This window comes from Salmo trutta, chromosome 3 (genome assembly GCF_901001165.1).
Source record: "Salmo trutta chromosome 3, fSalTru1.1, whole genome shotgun sequence".
NCBI classification, from domain to species: Eukaryota; Metazoa; Chordata; class Actinopteri; order Salmoniformes; family Salmonidae; genus Salmo; species Salmo trutta.
The window spans coordinates 33820765-33840183 of NC_042959.1; the positions used below are offsets into that span (position 1 = coordinate 33820765).

At 44.0% G+C, this 19419-nt stretch overlaps 2 protein-coding genes across 3 annotated transcripts in view; both read left to right on the top strand.

Annotated features, from left to right (window-relative positions):
- The window catches only part of LOC115173703 (protocadherin gamma-C5), a 182767-nt gene that overhangs the window by 13359 nt on the left and 149989 nt on the right, over nt 1-19419 (top strand). The window lies entirely within an intron of this gene.
- Nucleotides 6028-16307, top strand: LOC115173803 (protocadherin beta-16-like). The gene is made up of 2 exons (XM_029732228.1): nt 6028-8431; nt 16224-16307. The coding sequence occupies exons 1-2, from the start codon at nt 6032-6034 to the stop codon at nt 16272-16274; spliced, it is 2451 nt and encodes an 816-aa protein (XP_029588088.1). The 5' UTR covers nt 6028-6031; the 3' UTR covers nt 16275-16307.

A 19419-nucleotide genomic window follows, 5' to 3' on the forward strand; every position in this document is an offset into this window, starting at 1 on the left:
TTAGAAAAATTGGATTACCTTTGCTGTTCTTCGTCAGAATGCACTCCCAGGACTTCTACTTCAACAACAAATGTTGTTTTGGTTCCAAATAATCCATAGTTACATCCAAATACCTCCGTTTTGTTCGTGCGTTCAGGTCACTATCTGAAGGGTAACGCGCGAGCGCATTTTGTGACAAAACATTTCAAAATATTCCATTACCGTACTTAGAAGCATGTCAAACGCTGTTTAAAAGACATTTTTATGCTATTTTTCTCGTAAAATAGCGATAATATTCCAACTGGGCAACGTTGTATTCATTCAAATGCTGAAAGAACAAAAATGGAGAAGTCTCGTGAATGCGCATCTCAGTCTCACTGTCCCCAGGATGACCACTCACAAACAGAGCTGCTGTACTTTGCCCAGAGACAGCAGACACCCCATTCCACTTTCTGGCGGCTTTAGAGAGCCAATGGAAGCCTTAGAAAGTGTCACGTTACAGCACAGATGGTGTAATGTCGATAGAGATGCAACAGAAGGACAACAAATTGTCAGACAGGGCACTTCCTGTATGGAATTTTTTCAGGTTTTGGCCTGCCATATGAGTTCTGTTATACTCACAGACACCATTCAAACAGTTTTAGAAACTTTAGAGTGTTTTCTATCCAAATCTAGGAATTATATGCATATTCTAGTTTCTGGGCAGGAGTAGTAACCACATTAAATCGGGTATGTTTTTTATCCGGCCGTGAAAATACTGCCCCCTATCCCAAAGAAGTTTTAAGCCATTTTGCCACAACTTTGGAAGTATGCTTGGGGACATTGTTAATTTGAAAGACCATTGTTGGGGTCATTGTTAATTTGCTACCAAGCTTTAACTTTCTGACTGATGTCTTGAGATGTTGCTCCAATATATCCACATAATATTCCTTCCTCAATATGCCATCTATTTTGTGACGTGCACCACTCCGTCCTGCAGCAAAGCACCCCCACAACATGATGCTGCCACCCCCGTGCTTCACGGTTGGGATGGTGTTCTTTGGCTTGCAAGCCTCCCCGTTTTTAATCCAAACATAATGATGGTCATTATGGCCAAACAGTTCTGTTTTTGTTTCATCAGACCAGAGAACATTCCCCCAAGAAGCACGATCTTTGTCCCCATGTGCAGTTGCAAATCGTAGTCTGGCTTTTTTATGGCGGTTTTGGAGCAATGGCTTCTTCCTTGCTGAGCAGCCTTTCAGGTTATGTCGATATAGGACTATTTTTCCTGTGGATATAGATACATTTGTACCTGTTTCCTCCAGCATCTTCACAAGGTCCTTTGCTGTTGTTCTGGGATTGATTTGCACCCTTTCGCACCAAAGTACGTTCATCTCTAGGAGACAGAACGCGTCTCCTTCCTGAGTGGTATGACGGCTGCGTGGTCCCATGTTGCTTATACTTGCATACTATTGTTTGTACAGACGAACGTGGTACCTTCAGGCGTTTGGAAATTGATCCCAAGAATGAACCAGACTTGTGGAGGTCTAAAAAAAAATTCTGAGCTCTTGGCTGATTTCTTTTGACTTCCCCATGATGTCAAGCAAAGGGGCACTTAGGACACTAAAGAGGCCTTTCTACTGACTCTGAAAAACACAAAAAGAAAGATGCCCAGGGTCCCTAATCATCTGCGTGAATGCACATTCTACCATTCCAGTGTTTAATTGCTATATTATAATTACTTCGCCACCATGGCCTATTTATTGTCTTCCCTCTCTTATCCTACCTCATTTGCACATGCTGTATATAGATTTTTCTACTGTATTATTGATTGTATGTTTGTTTATTCCATGTGTAACTCTGTGTTATTGTATGTGTCGAACTGCTTTTCTTTATCTTGGTCAGGTCGCAGTTGCAAATGAGAACTTGTTCTCAACTAGCCTACCTGGTTAAATAAAGGTGAAATAAAACCATTTTAAAAAATGCTGCAAGGAGGCATGAGGCCTGCAGATGTGGCCAGGGAAATAAATTCCGTACTGTGAGACGCCTAAGACAGCGCTACATGGAAACAGAAGGGACAGATGACCGTCCTCGCAGTGGCAGACCACAGGTAACAACACCTGCACAGGATCAGTACATCCGAACATTACACCTGCGGGACAGGTACAGGATGACAACAACAACTGTCCAAGTTACACCAGGAACGCACAATCCCTCCATCAGTGCTCAGACTGGCCGCAATAGGCTGAGAGAGGCTGGACTGAGGGCTTGTAGGCCTGTTGTAAGGCAGGTCCTCACCAGACATCACCGGCAACAACTTTGCCTATGGGCACAAACCCACTGTCGCTGGACCAGACAGGACTGGCAAAAAGTGCTCTTCACTGACGAGTCGCGGTTTAGTCTGACATAGGGTGATGGTCGGATTCGTGTTTATCATCGAAGGAATGAGCGTCACTCCGAGGCCTGTACTCTGGAGCGGGATCGATTTGGAGGTGGAGGGTCCGTCATGGTCTTGGGCGGTGTGTTACAGCATCATCGGACTGAGCTTGCTGTCATTGCAGGCAATCTCAACGCTGTGCATTACACGGAAGACATCCTCCTCCCTCATGTGGAACCCTTCCTGCAGGCTCATCCTGACATGACCCTCCAGCATGAAAATGCCACCAGCCATACTGCTCGTTCTGTGCGTAATTTCCTGCAAGACAGGAATGTCAGTGTTCTGCCATGGCCAGCGAAGAGCCCGGATCTCAATCCCATTGAGCATGTCTGGGACCTGTTGGATCAGAGGGTGAGGGCTAGGGCCATTCCCCCCAGAAATGTCCGGGAACTTGCATGTGCCTTGGTGGAAGAGTGGAGTAACATCTCACAGGAAGAACTGGCAAATCTGGTGAAGTTCATGAGTAGGAGATGCACTGCAGTACTTAATGCAGCTGGTGGCCACACCAGATACTGACTGTTACTTTTGATTTTGACCCCCCTTTGTTCAGAGACACATTATTCCATTTCTGTTAGTCACATGTCTGTGAAACTTGTTCAGTTTATTTCTCAGTTGTTGAATTTTGTTACGTTCATACAAATATTTACACATGTTAAGTTTTCTGAAAATAAATGCAGTTGACAGTGAGAGGACGTTTCTTTTTTTGCTGAGTTTATTTATATATACATATTCTTATTCCATCCCTTTAGATTTGTGTGTATGAGGTAGTTGTTGTGGAATTGTTAGATTACTTGTTAGATATTACTGCACTGTCGGAACAAAAAGCACAAGCATTTCGCTACACTCGCATTAACATCTGCTAACCATGTGTATGAGACCAATAATATTTGATTTGATTTGTACAATAGCCTTTTTCCCCCTGGATTAATTCAGTATTCTCACAGGAGTAACCTAAGTCAATACCCCAGTTTGCCCTTTTCAAGACAACTTGTAACTCGGAAAATTCGCACATGTCCTACATGTAAACTCATTGTAGAAAGATGAGCTCTGAGTTTCCCACTTGGAAAGTATCATAATCAACCAATAGGAAGCTCTGCGCAAAAAACGTACCCACATTTTTACTCAGAGGATCAGAGTTTCCGAGTTGTCTTGAAAGCAACCATATTGGTCAACTTGTTCATGCTTTAGGTTTGATTCTACTGATGATAATGTGCATATATATACCCTCAAAATTGAAGTGAAAATGTTTTATGCTAATCTATTTTGTGGTTTGAATTATTTTGATTTGAGTATGTGCTTTGAGCTGTGATGTCTATGGTGTGATTTATTTAGATTTTTTACATATGTCTACACGCTGCATGTTTGAGGTTAAAATGAGTTAGTAGCCTAGTTTGTCCTGTTTGAGTGCAGGCCTATTTGGAAAGGGGTTACAAAATATTAATACGGTATGAAGAGAGCGACTAAGACAGAGTGATGAGAGAAGCGTTGCGCAGCGGCATGTGTATGTCGCTGTCCATGGTGCTGAAATGACTTTTTTAAGACCTATACGGTTTACTTTTCATCGCCTTTTGACTGCCATTACTTTCATTCATTGCCATACTCTCTGTTTTTTTTATTGCATCGATGAGATTGTGTTAACTAAAATACCGGCACCTCAAATATGATACCTGCAACGTAGACGTATACCTATTTGGATATGTGTTCACTTTGGAACTTATTTCTTTCAATCTATATCTTAACTCGTGAAAATAGTCTATGGATTTTAATGCCTGGTAAATCCATTTGAACTCAATCACTTTTTGACGTCACCCATTTTGATTTGAACGAAACCTTCCATACATATTTGCCTGTTGTAGAAATGTTCAGTAAGTGACTTTTTGGACCGGAATTCCAAAATATTCAAGAGATAAGTGTGCTCAAAGTTGACCGACATTGCATACCCCCACCATACCATGAGACATCCATGTCTTCATCGCTGGAAAGATCAACAAACGGTTTAGATTGATATCATATAAAAGCTTACGAACAGGGTTGCTAAACTATATTGGGGGGAGTAAAAAAAATAATATATTTTTTAACCTTTAACATTAATTATCGTGTAAACTCAGAGTGTAAACTCAGAGTTTTTTCATGTTCACTTTTGTTGTATGTTAGACCCTATTTTGAATACAGTGTGGGTGTCATGTTTTGGCTGATAAATGTACAAAAAATTGCAATAACATTTACATTTCAATTTAGAAATAGTACCACAAAGATGGTTGGAGGTCCACACATCAGAGAATGTTGACTTGAATGTTGTTTTAAATTTCACTGTCAATTCTCAATATACTGTAAACCTATTGATATCATAGAAATATAGATCATAGAATAGACATGACCATTCAAGTTGACATTCGACAGTGGTCTGTCTACAAGCTAAATTACTGTGGTCTGAAGGGATAGGTCCGTTCTATTAAATTTATTTCTATGATTTGAAATGACACCCATCCAGTATTCAAGAGCATGTTGTATCTCAACCGATAACGGGCACAGCGCAAAATAGGGTCTGAGCTACAACATATGTAAATATTTAAAGAATCACAGTTGACACATTTGTTAGATACTTGATGTTAAAGGTTTATATCTAACAATATCTAACAAGTAAAGGCTATCCAAAACAAATATTATGGGTTATATTCTAGTCACTCAAAAAGGCTATTTTACATGGGAATCAGAATGATTGTTCATGACCTTTTTAAAAAATATATATTTTTAGAAATAATAACATGGTTTGACAACACTGTTTGTAAGCTTTTACATTTTATTTTACTAGACAAGTCAGTTTAGAACAAATTCTTATTTTCAATGACTGCCTAGGAACACAGATTTGTACCTTGTCAGCTCGGGGATTCGAACTTGCAACCTTTACTAGTCCAGCACTCTAACCACTAGGCTACACTGCTGCCCCAAATGATATCCAACTCAACCGTTTATATCTTTCAGTTATGAACACATGGATGTCCAATGGTATGCAAAATGAGTCAACTTTGAGCACCTTAATCTCCTGGATGTTTTGGCATTCAGGTCCAAAAAGTCACTTTCTGACCAAATTTTCCATGGGCAAACATGAATAGAAAGTTTTGTTTAAGGGATGCTGTCAAAAAGGGATTGAATTCGAATGGATTTACCCTTCCGTAATTTATGTGTTGGGCGTTTTACTGCCGTTTACTGTTTTTCTATATATTTGGCTTAATACATAAGGTTGGTTTACATAAGGTTTCCCCCCAATAATTACAGGAGTCTACCTATTCAATCATGCAGCCTACTTATATAGGCTACAGATTCCAATGATGACTTTTCGTGAAATATACTGTAGATTTAGAAGAATGTTTGTTACCATATGTAATTTCTAAAGAGTACTCACTGTGTCGCTATTCACCAGCTGTGTTTTTATAGACCCAGTTCTCCACCCACTTCGTTCTGTTTCCAGGCCAGTGTGCTCTGGTGCCATTTAGCTGAGGAAAAGACTTGGAAACGGTCAGATTTCTGCCACATTCGGTGGATATTATTTTAATCAGACTCCATATTTTTGTGGAACACTATTTCTTTACATTCCAGTATCTAATTATATGCTAGTTTGCTGTTTATAGTCCAAGGATGGGTCACAAAGGAATATCGGTGACAGGCCTGGTCTGCGGCTTTGCGTTCGTTCTCCAAACGCTGCACACCGCCTTTGGAGACGTGAGCTATTCTTTTCCGGAGGAGATGAAACGCACATCTGTAATTGGAAATATAGCCAAAGATCTCGGTTTGAAAGCCAGCAGACTGTCCGCTCGTAAGGCCCGAATTGATACCGAGGGGAACTATGAACGTTATTGTGATATTAATCAGAGTACCGGGGATTTGATTGTTGCGGAAAGGATTGACAGAGAGGAGCTATGTGGAGATAAGGTTTCGTGTATGCTTACATTCGAGTTGGTTCTAGAAGGTCCGTTGGAATTGCATCGTGTATCACTACTGATTGAGGATGTCAATGATAATTCACCCATTTTCCCGAAGGACACAATCAAATTGGAAATTAGTGAGTTGGCAGTCAAAGAGGCTCGCTATCGTGTTAACGAGGCACATGACGCAGACATGGGACAGAACGCAGTGCAAAGGTATACGTTACAAAGTAATGAACATTTTGTGCTGTCTATCCACGATTACACAGATGGAAGAAAGAACGTAGAGTTGGTTTTAGATAAAGAACTAGATCGTGAAGAAAAACAGGACATGAGTTTACTGCTAACAGCAGTAGACGGCGGCACTCCGCAGAGATCAGGTACTGTAGTCATACACGTCACTGTACTGGATGCTAACGATAACGCCCCAGTGTTTAGCCAGGACGTCTATAAAGCCAGTCTGCCAGAAAACTCTCCTTTAGATACTGTAGTGGTTACAGTGAGTGCTACAGATGCAGATGAGGGAGTGAATGGGGAAGTGACGTATGAATTCAGTCGCATATCTGACAAAGCAATAAAGGTATTTTCTTTGGGCCACAATACTGGAGAAATTAAGGTGATAGGTCCGATTGATTTCGAAGGCGACCCAACATATGAAATGCGCATAGAGGGTAAAGATGGCTATGGCCTTTCATCTGATTCAAAAGTAATTATTGATATCACGGATGTAAATGACAACGCCCCAGTGATATATCTGAAATCTCTGAGTAACCCCATACCTGAGAACGCGTCACCTGGTACAGAGGTGGGCATCATTAACGTGCAGGATAGAGACTCTGAAAATAACCGACAGGTCCGCTGCTCCATTCAGCAAAACGTTCCTTTTAAACTGGTGCCATCCATCAAAAACTACTATTCTGTGGTGACCACGGGCGAACTGGACCGGGAACTAGTGTCTGATTACAACATTACAATCACTGCCACCGACGAGGGCTCTCCACCTCTGTCCTCCTCTAAAAGTGTTCAGTTATCTGTCGCTGACGTGAACGACAATCCACCTGTGTTTGAGGAACAGTCCTATAGCGCCCACGTGACTGAAAATAACCAACCTGGTTCCTCTGTGTGTTCGGTTACTGCACGAGACCCAGACTGGAGACAGAACGGTACAGTGATTTACTCTCTCTTACCCGGTGAGGTGAACGGTGTCCCGGTGTCCTCGTTCTTATCCGTTAACGGAGACACGGGGGTGATCCACGCTGGGAGGTCGTTTGATTATGAACAGTTCATGAGATTTAAAGTCCACGTGATGGCCAGAGACAACGGTTCTCCTCCGCTCAGCAGCAACGTCACCGTCAGTGTGTTCATAACGGATGTGAATGACAACTCTCCTCAGATACTATATCCCGCCCCGGAAGGGAACTCCTTCATGACCGAGCTGGTCCCCAAAGCTGCACACGGGGGCTCTCTTGTTTCCAAGGTGATAGCGGTGGACGCGGACTCCGGCCAGAACGCCTGGCTGTCCTATCATATAGTCAAATCCACTGATCCGGGACTTTTCACTATTGGTCTCCACAGCGGAGAGATCAGGACACAGCGGGACATTTCTAAATCGGACAGCATGAAACAGAACCTTATTGTGTCAGTGAAAGATAACGGACAGCCCTCTCTCTCTACGACCTGTTCCATGTATTTAGTGATTTCTGATAACTTGGCTGAAGTGCCAGAACTGAAAGATATATCTTATGATGAGAGCAATTCCAAACTCACCTCTTATCTGATCATCGCGCTGGTCTCCGTCTCCACCTTTTTCCTCACCTTCATTATTGTCATCCTGGCCGTGAGGTTTTGCCGCAGGAGAAAGCCCAGACTGTTGTTTGACGGAGCGGTCGCTATTCCCAGTGCGTATCTCCCTCCAAACTACGCAGAGGTGGATGGAGCGGGAACTCTCCGCAGCACCTACAATTATGACGCCTACCTGACGACGGGTTCGCGCTCCAGTGACTTCAAGTTCGTCAGATCTTACACTGACAACACGCTGCCCACCGACCAGACTCTGAGAAAAACTCCCACTGACTTTGCTGAAGCGTTTGAGGACTCTGATGGGTCACCAGAGGTAGGTAAATAATCATAAATGAAATTTGTTTTTAGGCCTACATATGATAGAATTAAGGCTATACTTCTCTTAGAATTTCAGCTAAAATGCTTTGTACAATCACTTTTCCCCCTGGAGAAATTACAAGGCTACACCCACGAATTTTCTCATTCCCTATTAGGTATCGGTTATACATGCTCCAGGTTTCATACAATTTGTGATGTTTTAGATAATTATTTCCTCCCCATGCAATATAAATGAGCATATAATAAACATGTTTTTTTTTTTTACTTCTGATGGGGTAGGCCTATGTTTGTGATTGATACACTACATGACCAAAAGTATGTGGACACCTGCTCGTCGAACATCTCGTTCCAAAATCATGGCATTAATAAGGAGTTGGTCCCCCCTTTAATGCTATAACAGCCTCCACTCTTCTGGGAAGGCTTTCCACTAGATGTTGGAACATTGCTGCGGGGACTTGCTTCCATTCAGCCACAATAACCTTAGTGAGGTCAGACACTGATGTTAGGCGATTGGGCCTGGCTCACAGTCAGCGTTCCAATTCATCCCAAAGGTGTTCGATGGGGTTAAGGTCAGGGCTCTTTGCAGGCCAGTCAAGTTCTTCCACACCGATCTCGACAAACCATTTCTGTATGGACTTTGCTTTGTGCACAGGGGCATTGTCATTCTGAAACAGGAAAGGGCCTTCCCCAAACTGTTGCCACAAAGTTGGAAGCACTGAATCGTCTAGAATGTCATTTTACGCTGTAGTGTTAAGATTTCCCTTCACTGGAACTAAGGGGCCTAGCCCGAACCATGAAAAACAGCCCCAGACCATTATTCCTCCTCCACCAGACTTTACAGTTGGCACTATGCATTCGGGCAGGTAGTATTCTCCTGTCATCTTCCAAACCCAGATTCGACCGTCTGACTGCCTGATGGTGAAGCGTGATTCATCACTCCAGAGAACGCGTTTCCACTGCTCCAGAGTCCAATGGCGTTGAGCTTTACACCACTCCAGCCGACGCTTGGCATTTTGCATGGTGATCTTAGGCTGCTCGGACATGGAAACACATTTAATGACGCTCCCAAAGAAAAAAGTTGTTATGCTGACGTTGCTTCCAGAGGCGGCTTTGAACTGTGTAGTGAGTGTTGCAACCGAGGACAGACGGTTGTTACATGCAATGCGCTTCAGCACCCGGCGGTCCCGTTCTGTGAGCTTGTGTGGCCTACCACTTTGCGGCTGAGCCGTTGTGGCTCCTAGATGTACATAACAGCACCTACAGTTGACCGGGGAAGCTCTAGCAGGGCAGAGGTTTGATGAACTGACTTGTTGGAAAGGTGGCATCCTAAGACTGTGCCATGTTGAAAGTCACTGAGTTCTTCAGGAAGGCCATTATACTGCCAATGTTTGTCTATGGAGATTGCATGGCGGTGTGCTCGGTTTTATACACCTGTATGGAATAGCATACCCAGACCTGTCGGCAACTGGTGTGGCTGAATAAGACGAATCCACTAATTTGAAGGGGCGTCCACATACTTTTGTATGTATATCGTATATTCGGTGGATATTTCACTCATGCTTCACAGATTTGAGGTTACAGAAAATGAGTTGATAATCGGAATTTGGCACTTTTTGAGTGAGTGTTTGTTTGGAAAGGGTTTACAAAAGATAATTGCTGTGTGTGGCGAGCTTTTTGTCGAATTGTGAGAGAAGCAGTGTGCGAGTTTCTGAAGTGCAGTGCCGCGGAAGGCCTCTCATTGTTTCTGTCCATGATGCTGAAATGTGGAAAACGTCTGTAAGCCAGTAGAGATCCTTCATCGTTGATTGGCTGTCGTGTCAACACTTTCCTTTCATGCCATCTTCTCTGTTTTTGTAGATGACATTGGGTGTGCTGGCTGGTAAACCAGGATTATACGTCTTATTTGCATTGCACCTTCTATTTCAGATGTGTGGGCCTAAACTACTCTTTTGTAATGAATATCTGTTTCACCTGAGTATGCGGACTGTATTCATGCCATGATTTATATGTTGTGGTTATACATAGTGGCATTTCCTATCCGTCTATTTGGTTATGCTTATTTCGATAGACGCAGGGTTAAAGTTATTCCCAATAGCTATAAAGCAGACTATAGGCATTATTCACGATTTGTAAATCATTTAGAAAAATAGTTGCTGTGTGTAATTTTTAAAGCTATACTCAAAGTGTCGCTGTTCACCAGCTGTGTTTTTATAGATCCAGTTCTCCACCCACTGGTGGTGTCATAAAGCTCGGGTGCCGTTGAGCTGACGTGTCGAAACACTCAGCGTATGTCTTCGTCCATTTTTATCGTATGCGATTCGACAACCTAATTGGTGCAGTTTGTCTCGCAAATATGTGTCGTGTTCACATGTGTAGGCTACGTGTCTGTTGTCGAAGTGACATTCTAGACTTTTTCAACAACTTTGTTGACAACCTTAATTGTCGAACTACTTTGAACATTCTCTTAGGACACAGTAATCAGAGGACACGACCTATCAGTGACATGCAAACACGATAGACATTTCTAATGCAACCTATTTTGTAGATCAATTCACATCATCAGATGTTATATAATGTAATTATTATCTAGGTCTCTGGGTGACGCTATTTTATCGCGTTGGATTGGAATATGGCTTAATACAATCCAATGCTCTCCCTCCCCATCCGTGTTATTGTTACAGGAATAGTGTGCCAGAGAGAGAGTGTGAGAGAGAGTGTGTGAGAGAGAGAGAGAGAGAGAGAGAGAGAGAGAGAGAGAGAGAGAGAGAGAGAGAGAGAGAGAGAGAGAGAGAGAGAGAGAGAGAGAGAGAGAGAGAGAGAGAGAACTTTGGTAGCCTAGTCATAGTGAGTGCGCGCGGTTGAGGCGGGAGGAGAGAAATCCAAACTGACACGAGCAGGCTCCGGAGTAGGGCATGCTCGGCTTGAGACGAGTATAAGAGGGTCACTGCGTCGCTTTGATGCTATATTTATTTTATAACTAATCTTAGTCGTGTTTAAACATGGTTTTACTACTAATAAATCGTATGATCAACAAGGGATTTACCATAGAGCAACTGTGGGTAAAATGGAGTAGCTGGCTGCGATTTTGGGGGATTGTGCTTCTCTTCGGCGCGTCGTTTGGAGATGTGCGCTACTCCGTACCAGAGGAGATGGAGCGCGGCTCGGTCATTGGGAACCTGGCTCTGGATCTGGGGCTGAAATTAGTTGAGATTGGTGCACGTCGAGCCCGCATCGTGGCGGAGGGCACTCGGCAGCTTTGTGAGCTTGACTATGGTTCGGGCTCTCTGTTGGTCAGCGAGAGGATCGATAGAGAGGAGTTGTGCGTGCAGGCAGCTGTCTGCGTCCTACAGTATCAGCTGCTGCTGGAGGATCCGCTAAAAGTCTACAGTCTTGTTTTGGACATTCAGGATATGAATGACAATAGCCCTGCTTTTGCTACTGGGAAAATTGATCTGGACCTGGTCGAGTCGACGGTACTGGGGAGACACTTCCCTCTGGAGAGTGCGCATGACCCTGATTTGGGCACCAACTCGGTTCGTGATTATAAACTGAGTCACAATGACCATTTTGCCTTAGAAATGAACACTCAAGTGAATGGAATAGCATTCCCAGAGCTGGTTCTGAAAAAAGCTTTGGACCGGGAGACCCAGGCAGAATACACTCTGACTATCAGTGGGGTTGACGGGGGTAATCCTGCCAGGTCAGGTACCGCGTCTGTTCACATCCATGTTCTGGATGCCAATGACAACGTCCCCGTTTTCAGCCAGAGGACTTACAAAGCCTCTCTGATGGAGAATTCCGCCACGGGCGTTTTGGTGGCGACGCTGAACGCCACTGATTTAGATGACGGTGTATATGGGGAGATAACCTACTGTTTCAGTTACGTGTCTGACAAAACTAGAGGGATCGTTGAAATTGACCCTGCGAGTGGGGAGGTGAGGGTGGCGGGTCAAGTGGACTATGAGGAGGCGAGTGCGCATGAACTTGATGTCCAGGCTAAAGATGGCGGGGGCCAGGCATCACACTGTAAACTCATCATTGAAGTGATCGACGTGAACGACAATGAACCAGTTATTGCAGTGAAATCGGCCTCGGCTGTCGTTTCTGAGGACGCTCGACCCGGTACCATGGTTGCTCTGCTAAACGTGTATGACCTGGACACTGGAAACAGTGGTCGGGTCAAGTGTGCCATCTCAAACGGCATGCCTTTCAAGTTGATATCAGAGGTTAAGAATTACTATATGTTAGTGACTGATGGTACGTTAGATAGAGAGATGAAGCCACACTATAACATCACGGTGACAGCTATTGACTCTGGTTCCCCCGAACTGTTCAGCAGAAGCGTGATACCCATCACAGTGGGTGACGTGAATGACAACCCCCCTACATTTACCCGGAGCGAGTACACCGCCAAAGTTTGGGAAAACCAACGCAGAGGCACGTTAGTGGTAAGGGTGAGAGCCGAGGATCTAGACGCAGGACCCAATGCTAAAATACTGTACTCTTTATCAGAAGGCATGGACCCAGAAACGTTCTCTTCCCTCTCCATTAATGCGGAGACCGGAGAGCTCTTCACCTCGCGCCCCTTTGACTATGAGCAGGCCAGTCACTATCAGGTAGGAGTGACAGCTCAAGACGGTGGTGACCCTCCTCTTTCCAGTACTTGCACTGTGAAGGTGTTTGTCGGTGACCACAACGACAACCCACCTGTTGTCCTGTATCCTGTCCAATCGTCTGGCTTCATCGCTGAGGACCTGGTGCCACTGGAGGCACCTAAAGGTTACCTGGTCACCAAAGTGCTCGCTGTAGATGCTGACTCTGGCAATAACGCGTGGCTCTCCTACCATGTGGTCAAGGCGTCGCAGCCCAACCTCTTCACGGTTGGCCTGCACAACGGGGAAATCAGGACTGCGAGGCCATTTGTAGAGCAGGACGAGCCTAAACAAACTCTTGTGATCACGGTAAGGGACAACGGGCCTCAGTCTCTCTCAGCCACTGCCACGGTCAATGTAGCCATTGGCGATGACGTGCCTGTTTTAAACAAGCTTTTTGAGAACACGGACGATGGCTCACAGGCGAGCGATAACTTGACGCTTTGTTTGGAAATCGCCCTGGCGACCGTGTCTTCTCTCCTCCTTGTGCTGATCAGCGCGGTCGTGTACTTCAAGATGTGTAGACGCGGGACTGTACACCGGGCGTCTAGCCTCCCGGTCTTCCCCGCGGCCTGTGGCCCCCCGAGATACGCTGACGTCAGCCGGTGTGGAACTGTCCTGAAAGAGGATGACCGATACGACTCCTTTCTGACCACTGGCTCGTGGAAAGGGGACTTCCGTTTCGGGTCCTCCATAGACACTGACCCATTGAGGAAAAGCAGCGTGGCCTATCAGAAAGGCACACTCGGACGCACGAGTCTCAAGGTGAGCCTATGGGAATGGACTTCTGATGACGTAGTTCATTAAGTGTCAGCTATGAATGCGTTCAGTTGCGCAACTAACTGGGTATCCCCTTTCCCTTCTATCTTATCTGAACTAAGCTCTGCTCGTCTACCAGCAACCGTGTGGCTCAGTTGGTCGAGCGTGGTGCTTGCGTCGCCAGGGGTGTGGGTTCGGTTCCCATGGGGGACCAGTATGCAAATGTATACACTTAAGTCACTCTGGATAAGAGCATCTGCTCAATGACTGAAATGTAAGAGTGTCATCATCTCTTACGTCGGCTATCATTCTACTGGTCTTTCTGTGTACTCTGTTTCTCTGTGTGTGGTTGTCTGTGTACTCTGTTTCTCTGTGTGTGGTTGTCTGTGTACTCTGTTTCTCTGTGTGTGGTTGTCTGTGTACTCTGTTTCTCTGTGTGTGGTTGTCTGTGTACTCTGTTTCTCTGTGTGTGGTTGTCTGTGTACTCTGTTTCTCTGTGTGTGGTTGTCTGTGTACTCTGTTTCTCTGTGTGTGGTTGTCTGTGTACTCTGTTCTCTGTGTGTGGTTGTCTGTGTACTCTGTTTCTCTGTGTGTGGTTGTCTGTGTACTCTGTTTCTCTGTGTGTGGTTGTCTGTGTACTCTGTTTCTCTGTGTGTGGTTGTCTGTGTACTCTGTTTCTCTGTGTGTGGTTGTCTGTGTACTCTGTTTCTCTGTGTGTGGTTGTCTATCAGGCTGATCTCTATGTTGGTTGGTTGGTTTTGGGAGCTTCAACCAGTTTGCAAGCTGCTGTTTCTTTTATCTTGATATCATCACGTAGTTATGTCACACCTACAGTGGTTATGTCACACCTACAGTGGTTATGTCACACCTACAGTGGTTATGTCACACCTACAGTGGTTATGTCTCACCTACAGTGGTTATGTCACACCTGCAGTGGTTATGTTACACCTACAGTGGTTATGTCACACCTACAGTGGTTATGTCACACCTACAGTGGTTAAGTCACACCTGCAGTGGTTATGTCACACCTGCAGTGGTTATGTCACACCTACAGTGGTTATGTCACACCTACAGTGGTTATGTCACACCTACAGTGGTTATGTCACACCTACAGTGGTTATGTCACACCTACAGTGGTTATGTCACACCTACAGTGGTTATGTCACACCTGCAGTGGTTATGTCACACCTGCAGTGGTTATGTCACACCTACAGTGGTTATGTCACACCTGCAGTGGTTATGTCACACCTGCAGTGGTTATGTCACACCTGCAGTGGTTATGTCACACCTGCAGTGGTTATGTCACACCTACAGTGGTTATGTCACACCTACAGTGGTTATGTTACACCTACAGTGGTTATGTCACACCTACAGTGGTTATGTCACACCTACAGTGGTTATGTCACACCTACAGTGGTTATGTCACACCTACAGTGGTTATTACCTCTCATTGAAACAGTTATAAGGAAAGGTCAGAGGTTGCTACTCTGATGGCCTCTGATAGAGCTTCACAGTTGCTGTGTTCACTTGTCCTGGTCAGTAGTGATCTGGCTGTACTCAAGTCAGAGGTTAAACTTTGTAATGGTTATTGTGTGTGTGTGTGTGTGTGTGTGTGTGTGTGTGTGTGTGTGTGTGTGTGTGTGTGTGTGTGTGTGTGTGTGTGTGTGTGTGTGTGTGTGTGTGTGAGACTGTGAGTCGTCAACGCAGAGCAGAGTGGAGAGCTTGTCTGATTGGTTAGATTTCCATGTGAACCCATGTGTGCTCATGTTATGGCTGCAGGCTCAGTAATGGTCCACATTTTAGTCATGGGAGAAGAAGAAAAAAAAGAGGGATCATAAACAGCATTATGAAATCCCAATTTGTCTGCTATGCTATGTTATACTGTAGCCATGGCCCAGCTAATGGGATATGCAGGGCGTTACAGGGATTTAACTAGTGCCCGAGCCTTTTCCTGCTCGGGTCATCAGGAAACACTCCTGGGCCTAAGTGTGTGCATTGTGTTGAGTTGTGTGGCACATTTCTGTTTACTTGCTTTTGATATCTCCACACTCTGGTTTAGTGCACACATTCAGAATAGTCCTATTGGATGTTGCATTGACCAGGAATCGACTGCAGCTCTGTTGAGAGCCTGTACCTGCGAATAAGGCCCACTGTAGTGTTGGGGTACTACAGATGCCCTGCTACGGAGATTATAATCATTCCTCCACAGAACACTGCTTTCCAATTTGTCTGGTCCAATTTTGTGTAGGCCTACAATATCAAATATCAAACAATCATAGGAATGTCTTACTAACGGTTTGCTTTCCCCCCTCTCTTTCCCTCTCTCTCTTTGGCCTCCCTCTCCCTCTGAATGGACCTCCTCTACATGTATGACAGGTGAGAAACTTTCACTTTTCTAAGTCTACTTGCAAAGCTCACACACAATGAGCTACACACACACGGGCTCAGAAACAACGGCAGTAACTAAGACACTGTAGGTCGCAGTTCTCTCATATATTCACAAGTAGGCAACGGTCTCTAAAAAATAAAGCCACTGTGACATTTTAGGGACATGTCTCTCTCTCTCCCATGTCTTTTCTCTCTCCACTTTTCTCACTTGCCTGCCTTCAAAACAACAACTATATTGTATTTTGCTTTGTATATCTCCAAAGAAAGAACCGTGCATCAATCTAAACTATTTCTAAGTGGCTTTGTACTCAAAACAAAGCAGGTAAAGTCATTTTATTTAACCTTCAATTATCCAGGGTTCTCTCACTGAGATAAAATCTGTTTTTCAAGAGAGACCTGGTCCAGCCAAGACAGCAGCAGGGGGAACGATAACAACTTACAGACATAGACACACCATAAAGTACATTTTGATGTAGAAACATACAATACATTTACAGAAACATACAAGCATTGTAGATAAAAAAAAACAATCATATGTACCACTGCATCAAGTCCTAATGACGATCACATTCCTCAGTAACATGTGAGTCAACCAAACCTTTAAACAAGATCCTGGACTTTCCAGCTGGTCTGGAGAGAATTCCAAGACCACGGAGCAGAGTAGCTAAAACACTTTTTTCTATGATCTGATTTTAGGAACCGTTAAATGTAAGTAAGAGTGAGACCGTGAATTGTATTTATTTTTAAGACCTTATCAAAGAAGAACAGAGATAAATCTGCAGTTTTCCCAAAATGGCCTAATAGATCTTAGTAGACCAACGTTTAAGACTACATAGAGTCAACGAAGACCAGCCAACAGCACTTTAGAGATCACAGTGGTGTGTCAGATGCTTTTGGTTGGTAATAAACCTAAGAGCTGCATGATACACGGAATCAGGGTAGTGCTTGGGGTCTGCCTATAAACAACATCATTTTTTAAGCATTGTAAAATGCCATGCATTTTGTTTTTGAGGAATTCGGGAACAAGCTTCAACTCGTACAGATTCTGTTGAATGACGGTAAAAGCTATGTCGAGCTTTTTCAAAAGCCAAAGTAAAACTGCTGCCACTTGAGTAGAGAACAGTGTCATCTGCGAGACAGTGTGGTCCACAGCGTCAAATGCCTTTGACAAGTCTACGAACACAGATGCACAATGCAACTTCTTATCCAGGGCACAGTGAATATCATCCAAAACCTTCAACGTTGCTGTAACAGTGTTGTGGCTTGACCTGAAAGCTGATAGCATACTACTCAATATATTGTTTTCCTGGTGGTAGGCCTTAAGCTGCTTATTGACTAGGGACTCCAATACTTTTGCCAAAGCAGAACATTTACATATGGGCCAATAGTTGCTCAGTAGTGTGGGATCACGTCCTTTCAAAAGAGGTAAGACAAATGCTGTTTTCCACAACTTGGGGATTACATTACATTTTAGGGTGAGGTTGAAGATGCATGTTCAAGGTTGTCTAGATCATCAGGGCCAGGCGATATATATGTATTTTTACATCAATTGCTTTCAGGGCTCTATGCACCTCTGATACAGAGAAGGTGAGAATGAGAACCTGGAGAAGAAGTGGTCAGGAGTGTCAGGTAATTTCACGGGGGATCATTTTGACCTTTTAAACCCTATTAAATAATCTGCTTGCATCAAGAAAATGCTGATTAAAAGAGTTCAGAATAGAGGTTTTCTCAGTTACCACGTGAGTCCAGCAGTAGTTGTTAAGGAAGCTTTTTTTGCACTCCAAACCTTTCAATACTTGCCAAAATGTATAAGGATTATTCAGATGATCAAAAGTAGATTTTAGGTAGTGTTCTGCTTTCAGGTTTCAGGTCATAGCCACACCCTGATTCCGATTTGTGTTTAAAAGCCATCCAATCATAAGCTGAATCAGACCCTCTTGCTTTAGCCCACATAGCAGTTTGTTTCCTCTGAGAACCAAGGGTTGTCTCTGAATTTAATTCTTTATTGTTTGAAAGGGGCATTCTTGTTGCATACATCCTGGAATACTCTGTGGAAGTAAGAATAGGCCAATTCAACATCAGGGATGAATTCAACTCTATTAAAGGGCAATGTTAAAAACGTCATGGAAAAATCCCTGAATTTCAAACTGCTTCCAGTTTCTTTTCATGATGATACATGGAGGTAGTTTAGAAAATGTACCATCCCTTATACAGGCAATAGCACAGTGATCACGTGTGTCATTTGCAAAAACAACACAAACATTAAAATGATGAGGAGTGTTGGTTAAAATCAATCAAAGGGGATTTCAGAGGATACTTTATATTCAACCGGGTTACACTGTTAACAATCTGAGTAAGATTTGAGGTGTTACGTAGACTCCTGAGTTGATCAGACTTGGATGTCAACCAGTCTAGGTTCAGGTCACCCATAAGCACAAATTCAGAGTTGACATACTGTGATAATAATTGAAAAATACAATCCACAGAGCCAGCAATAATCAGACGGGGTATTCAACAACAAGAAACAACACGATTCAAGGATGCGCAGAGATGTTTCCAAAGACAGATTTGCCCGGGTTTGGTAACCGAAGTCAAAATGGCCGCCGAGAACTTGTCTTTTATGTATATAACAACACCACCGCCAATGAACAGCTCCGGTGGCTGTCTTAGAAACAGTGTTCTTGTTTCAGTGCAGTGCTAGACCTACTTTCATCTGGCATTAATATTTATCCTGCTTGCCTCCTGATGTGGAGCCGCCAACTGAATAATACACAGTCGTAATGTGGGGAGTGTTGTGGTTTGCGGCTACATAACATGCTAATGCCTTGCTCTGTGCCACGGCAGAGCACAGCAGGACTGGTGCAGTCAGCTGTTTTAATGCTGACAGCCGGGGGGGTCCACCCGTGTGACCTAAAAGCACACTCTCCTAAATGTAGTTCTGTCCTTGAGTTGATAGGGAAGTGTGTACTGATGCGTGTATGTGTGTGACTTGTGGATGCTGCTGGGGTGGGAATGTGAATGTGGTTTCGGGGGAATGAAGGTGGAAATGTACGACCCGTTGCAGAGGTGGAAACCATTAAGTTGAAACTTTAGCGGGAGGAAACTCCACGTGATTCAAGGTTGCTGCGTTCACGTCTGTTTGACCCTACTGGTCATCTGTGAACGTTTGAATGTCTTGGAATAA

Bases quoted from the DNA above. Each gene is read 5' to 3' on its own strand.
- LOC115173803 (XM_029732228.1), top strand. From the start codon at position 6,032: ATGGGTCACAAAGGAATATCGGTGACAGGCCTGGTCTGCGGCTTTGCG. The intron at 8,432-16,223 runs GTAGGTAAATAA...CATGTATGACAG, and splicing joins ACTCTGATGGGTCACCAGAG to GTGAGAAACTTTCACTTTTC.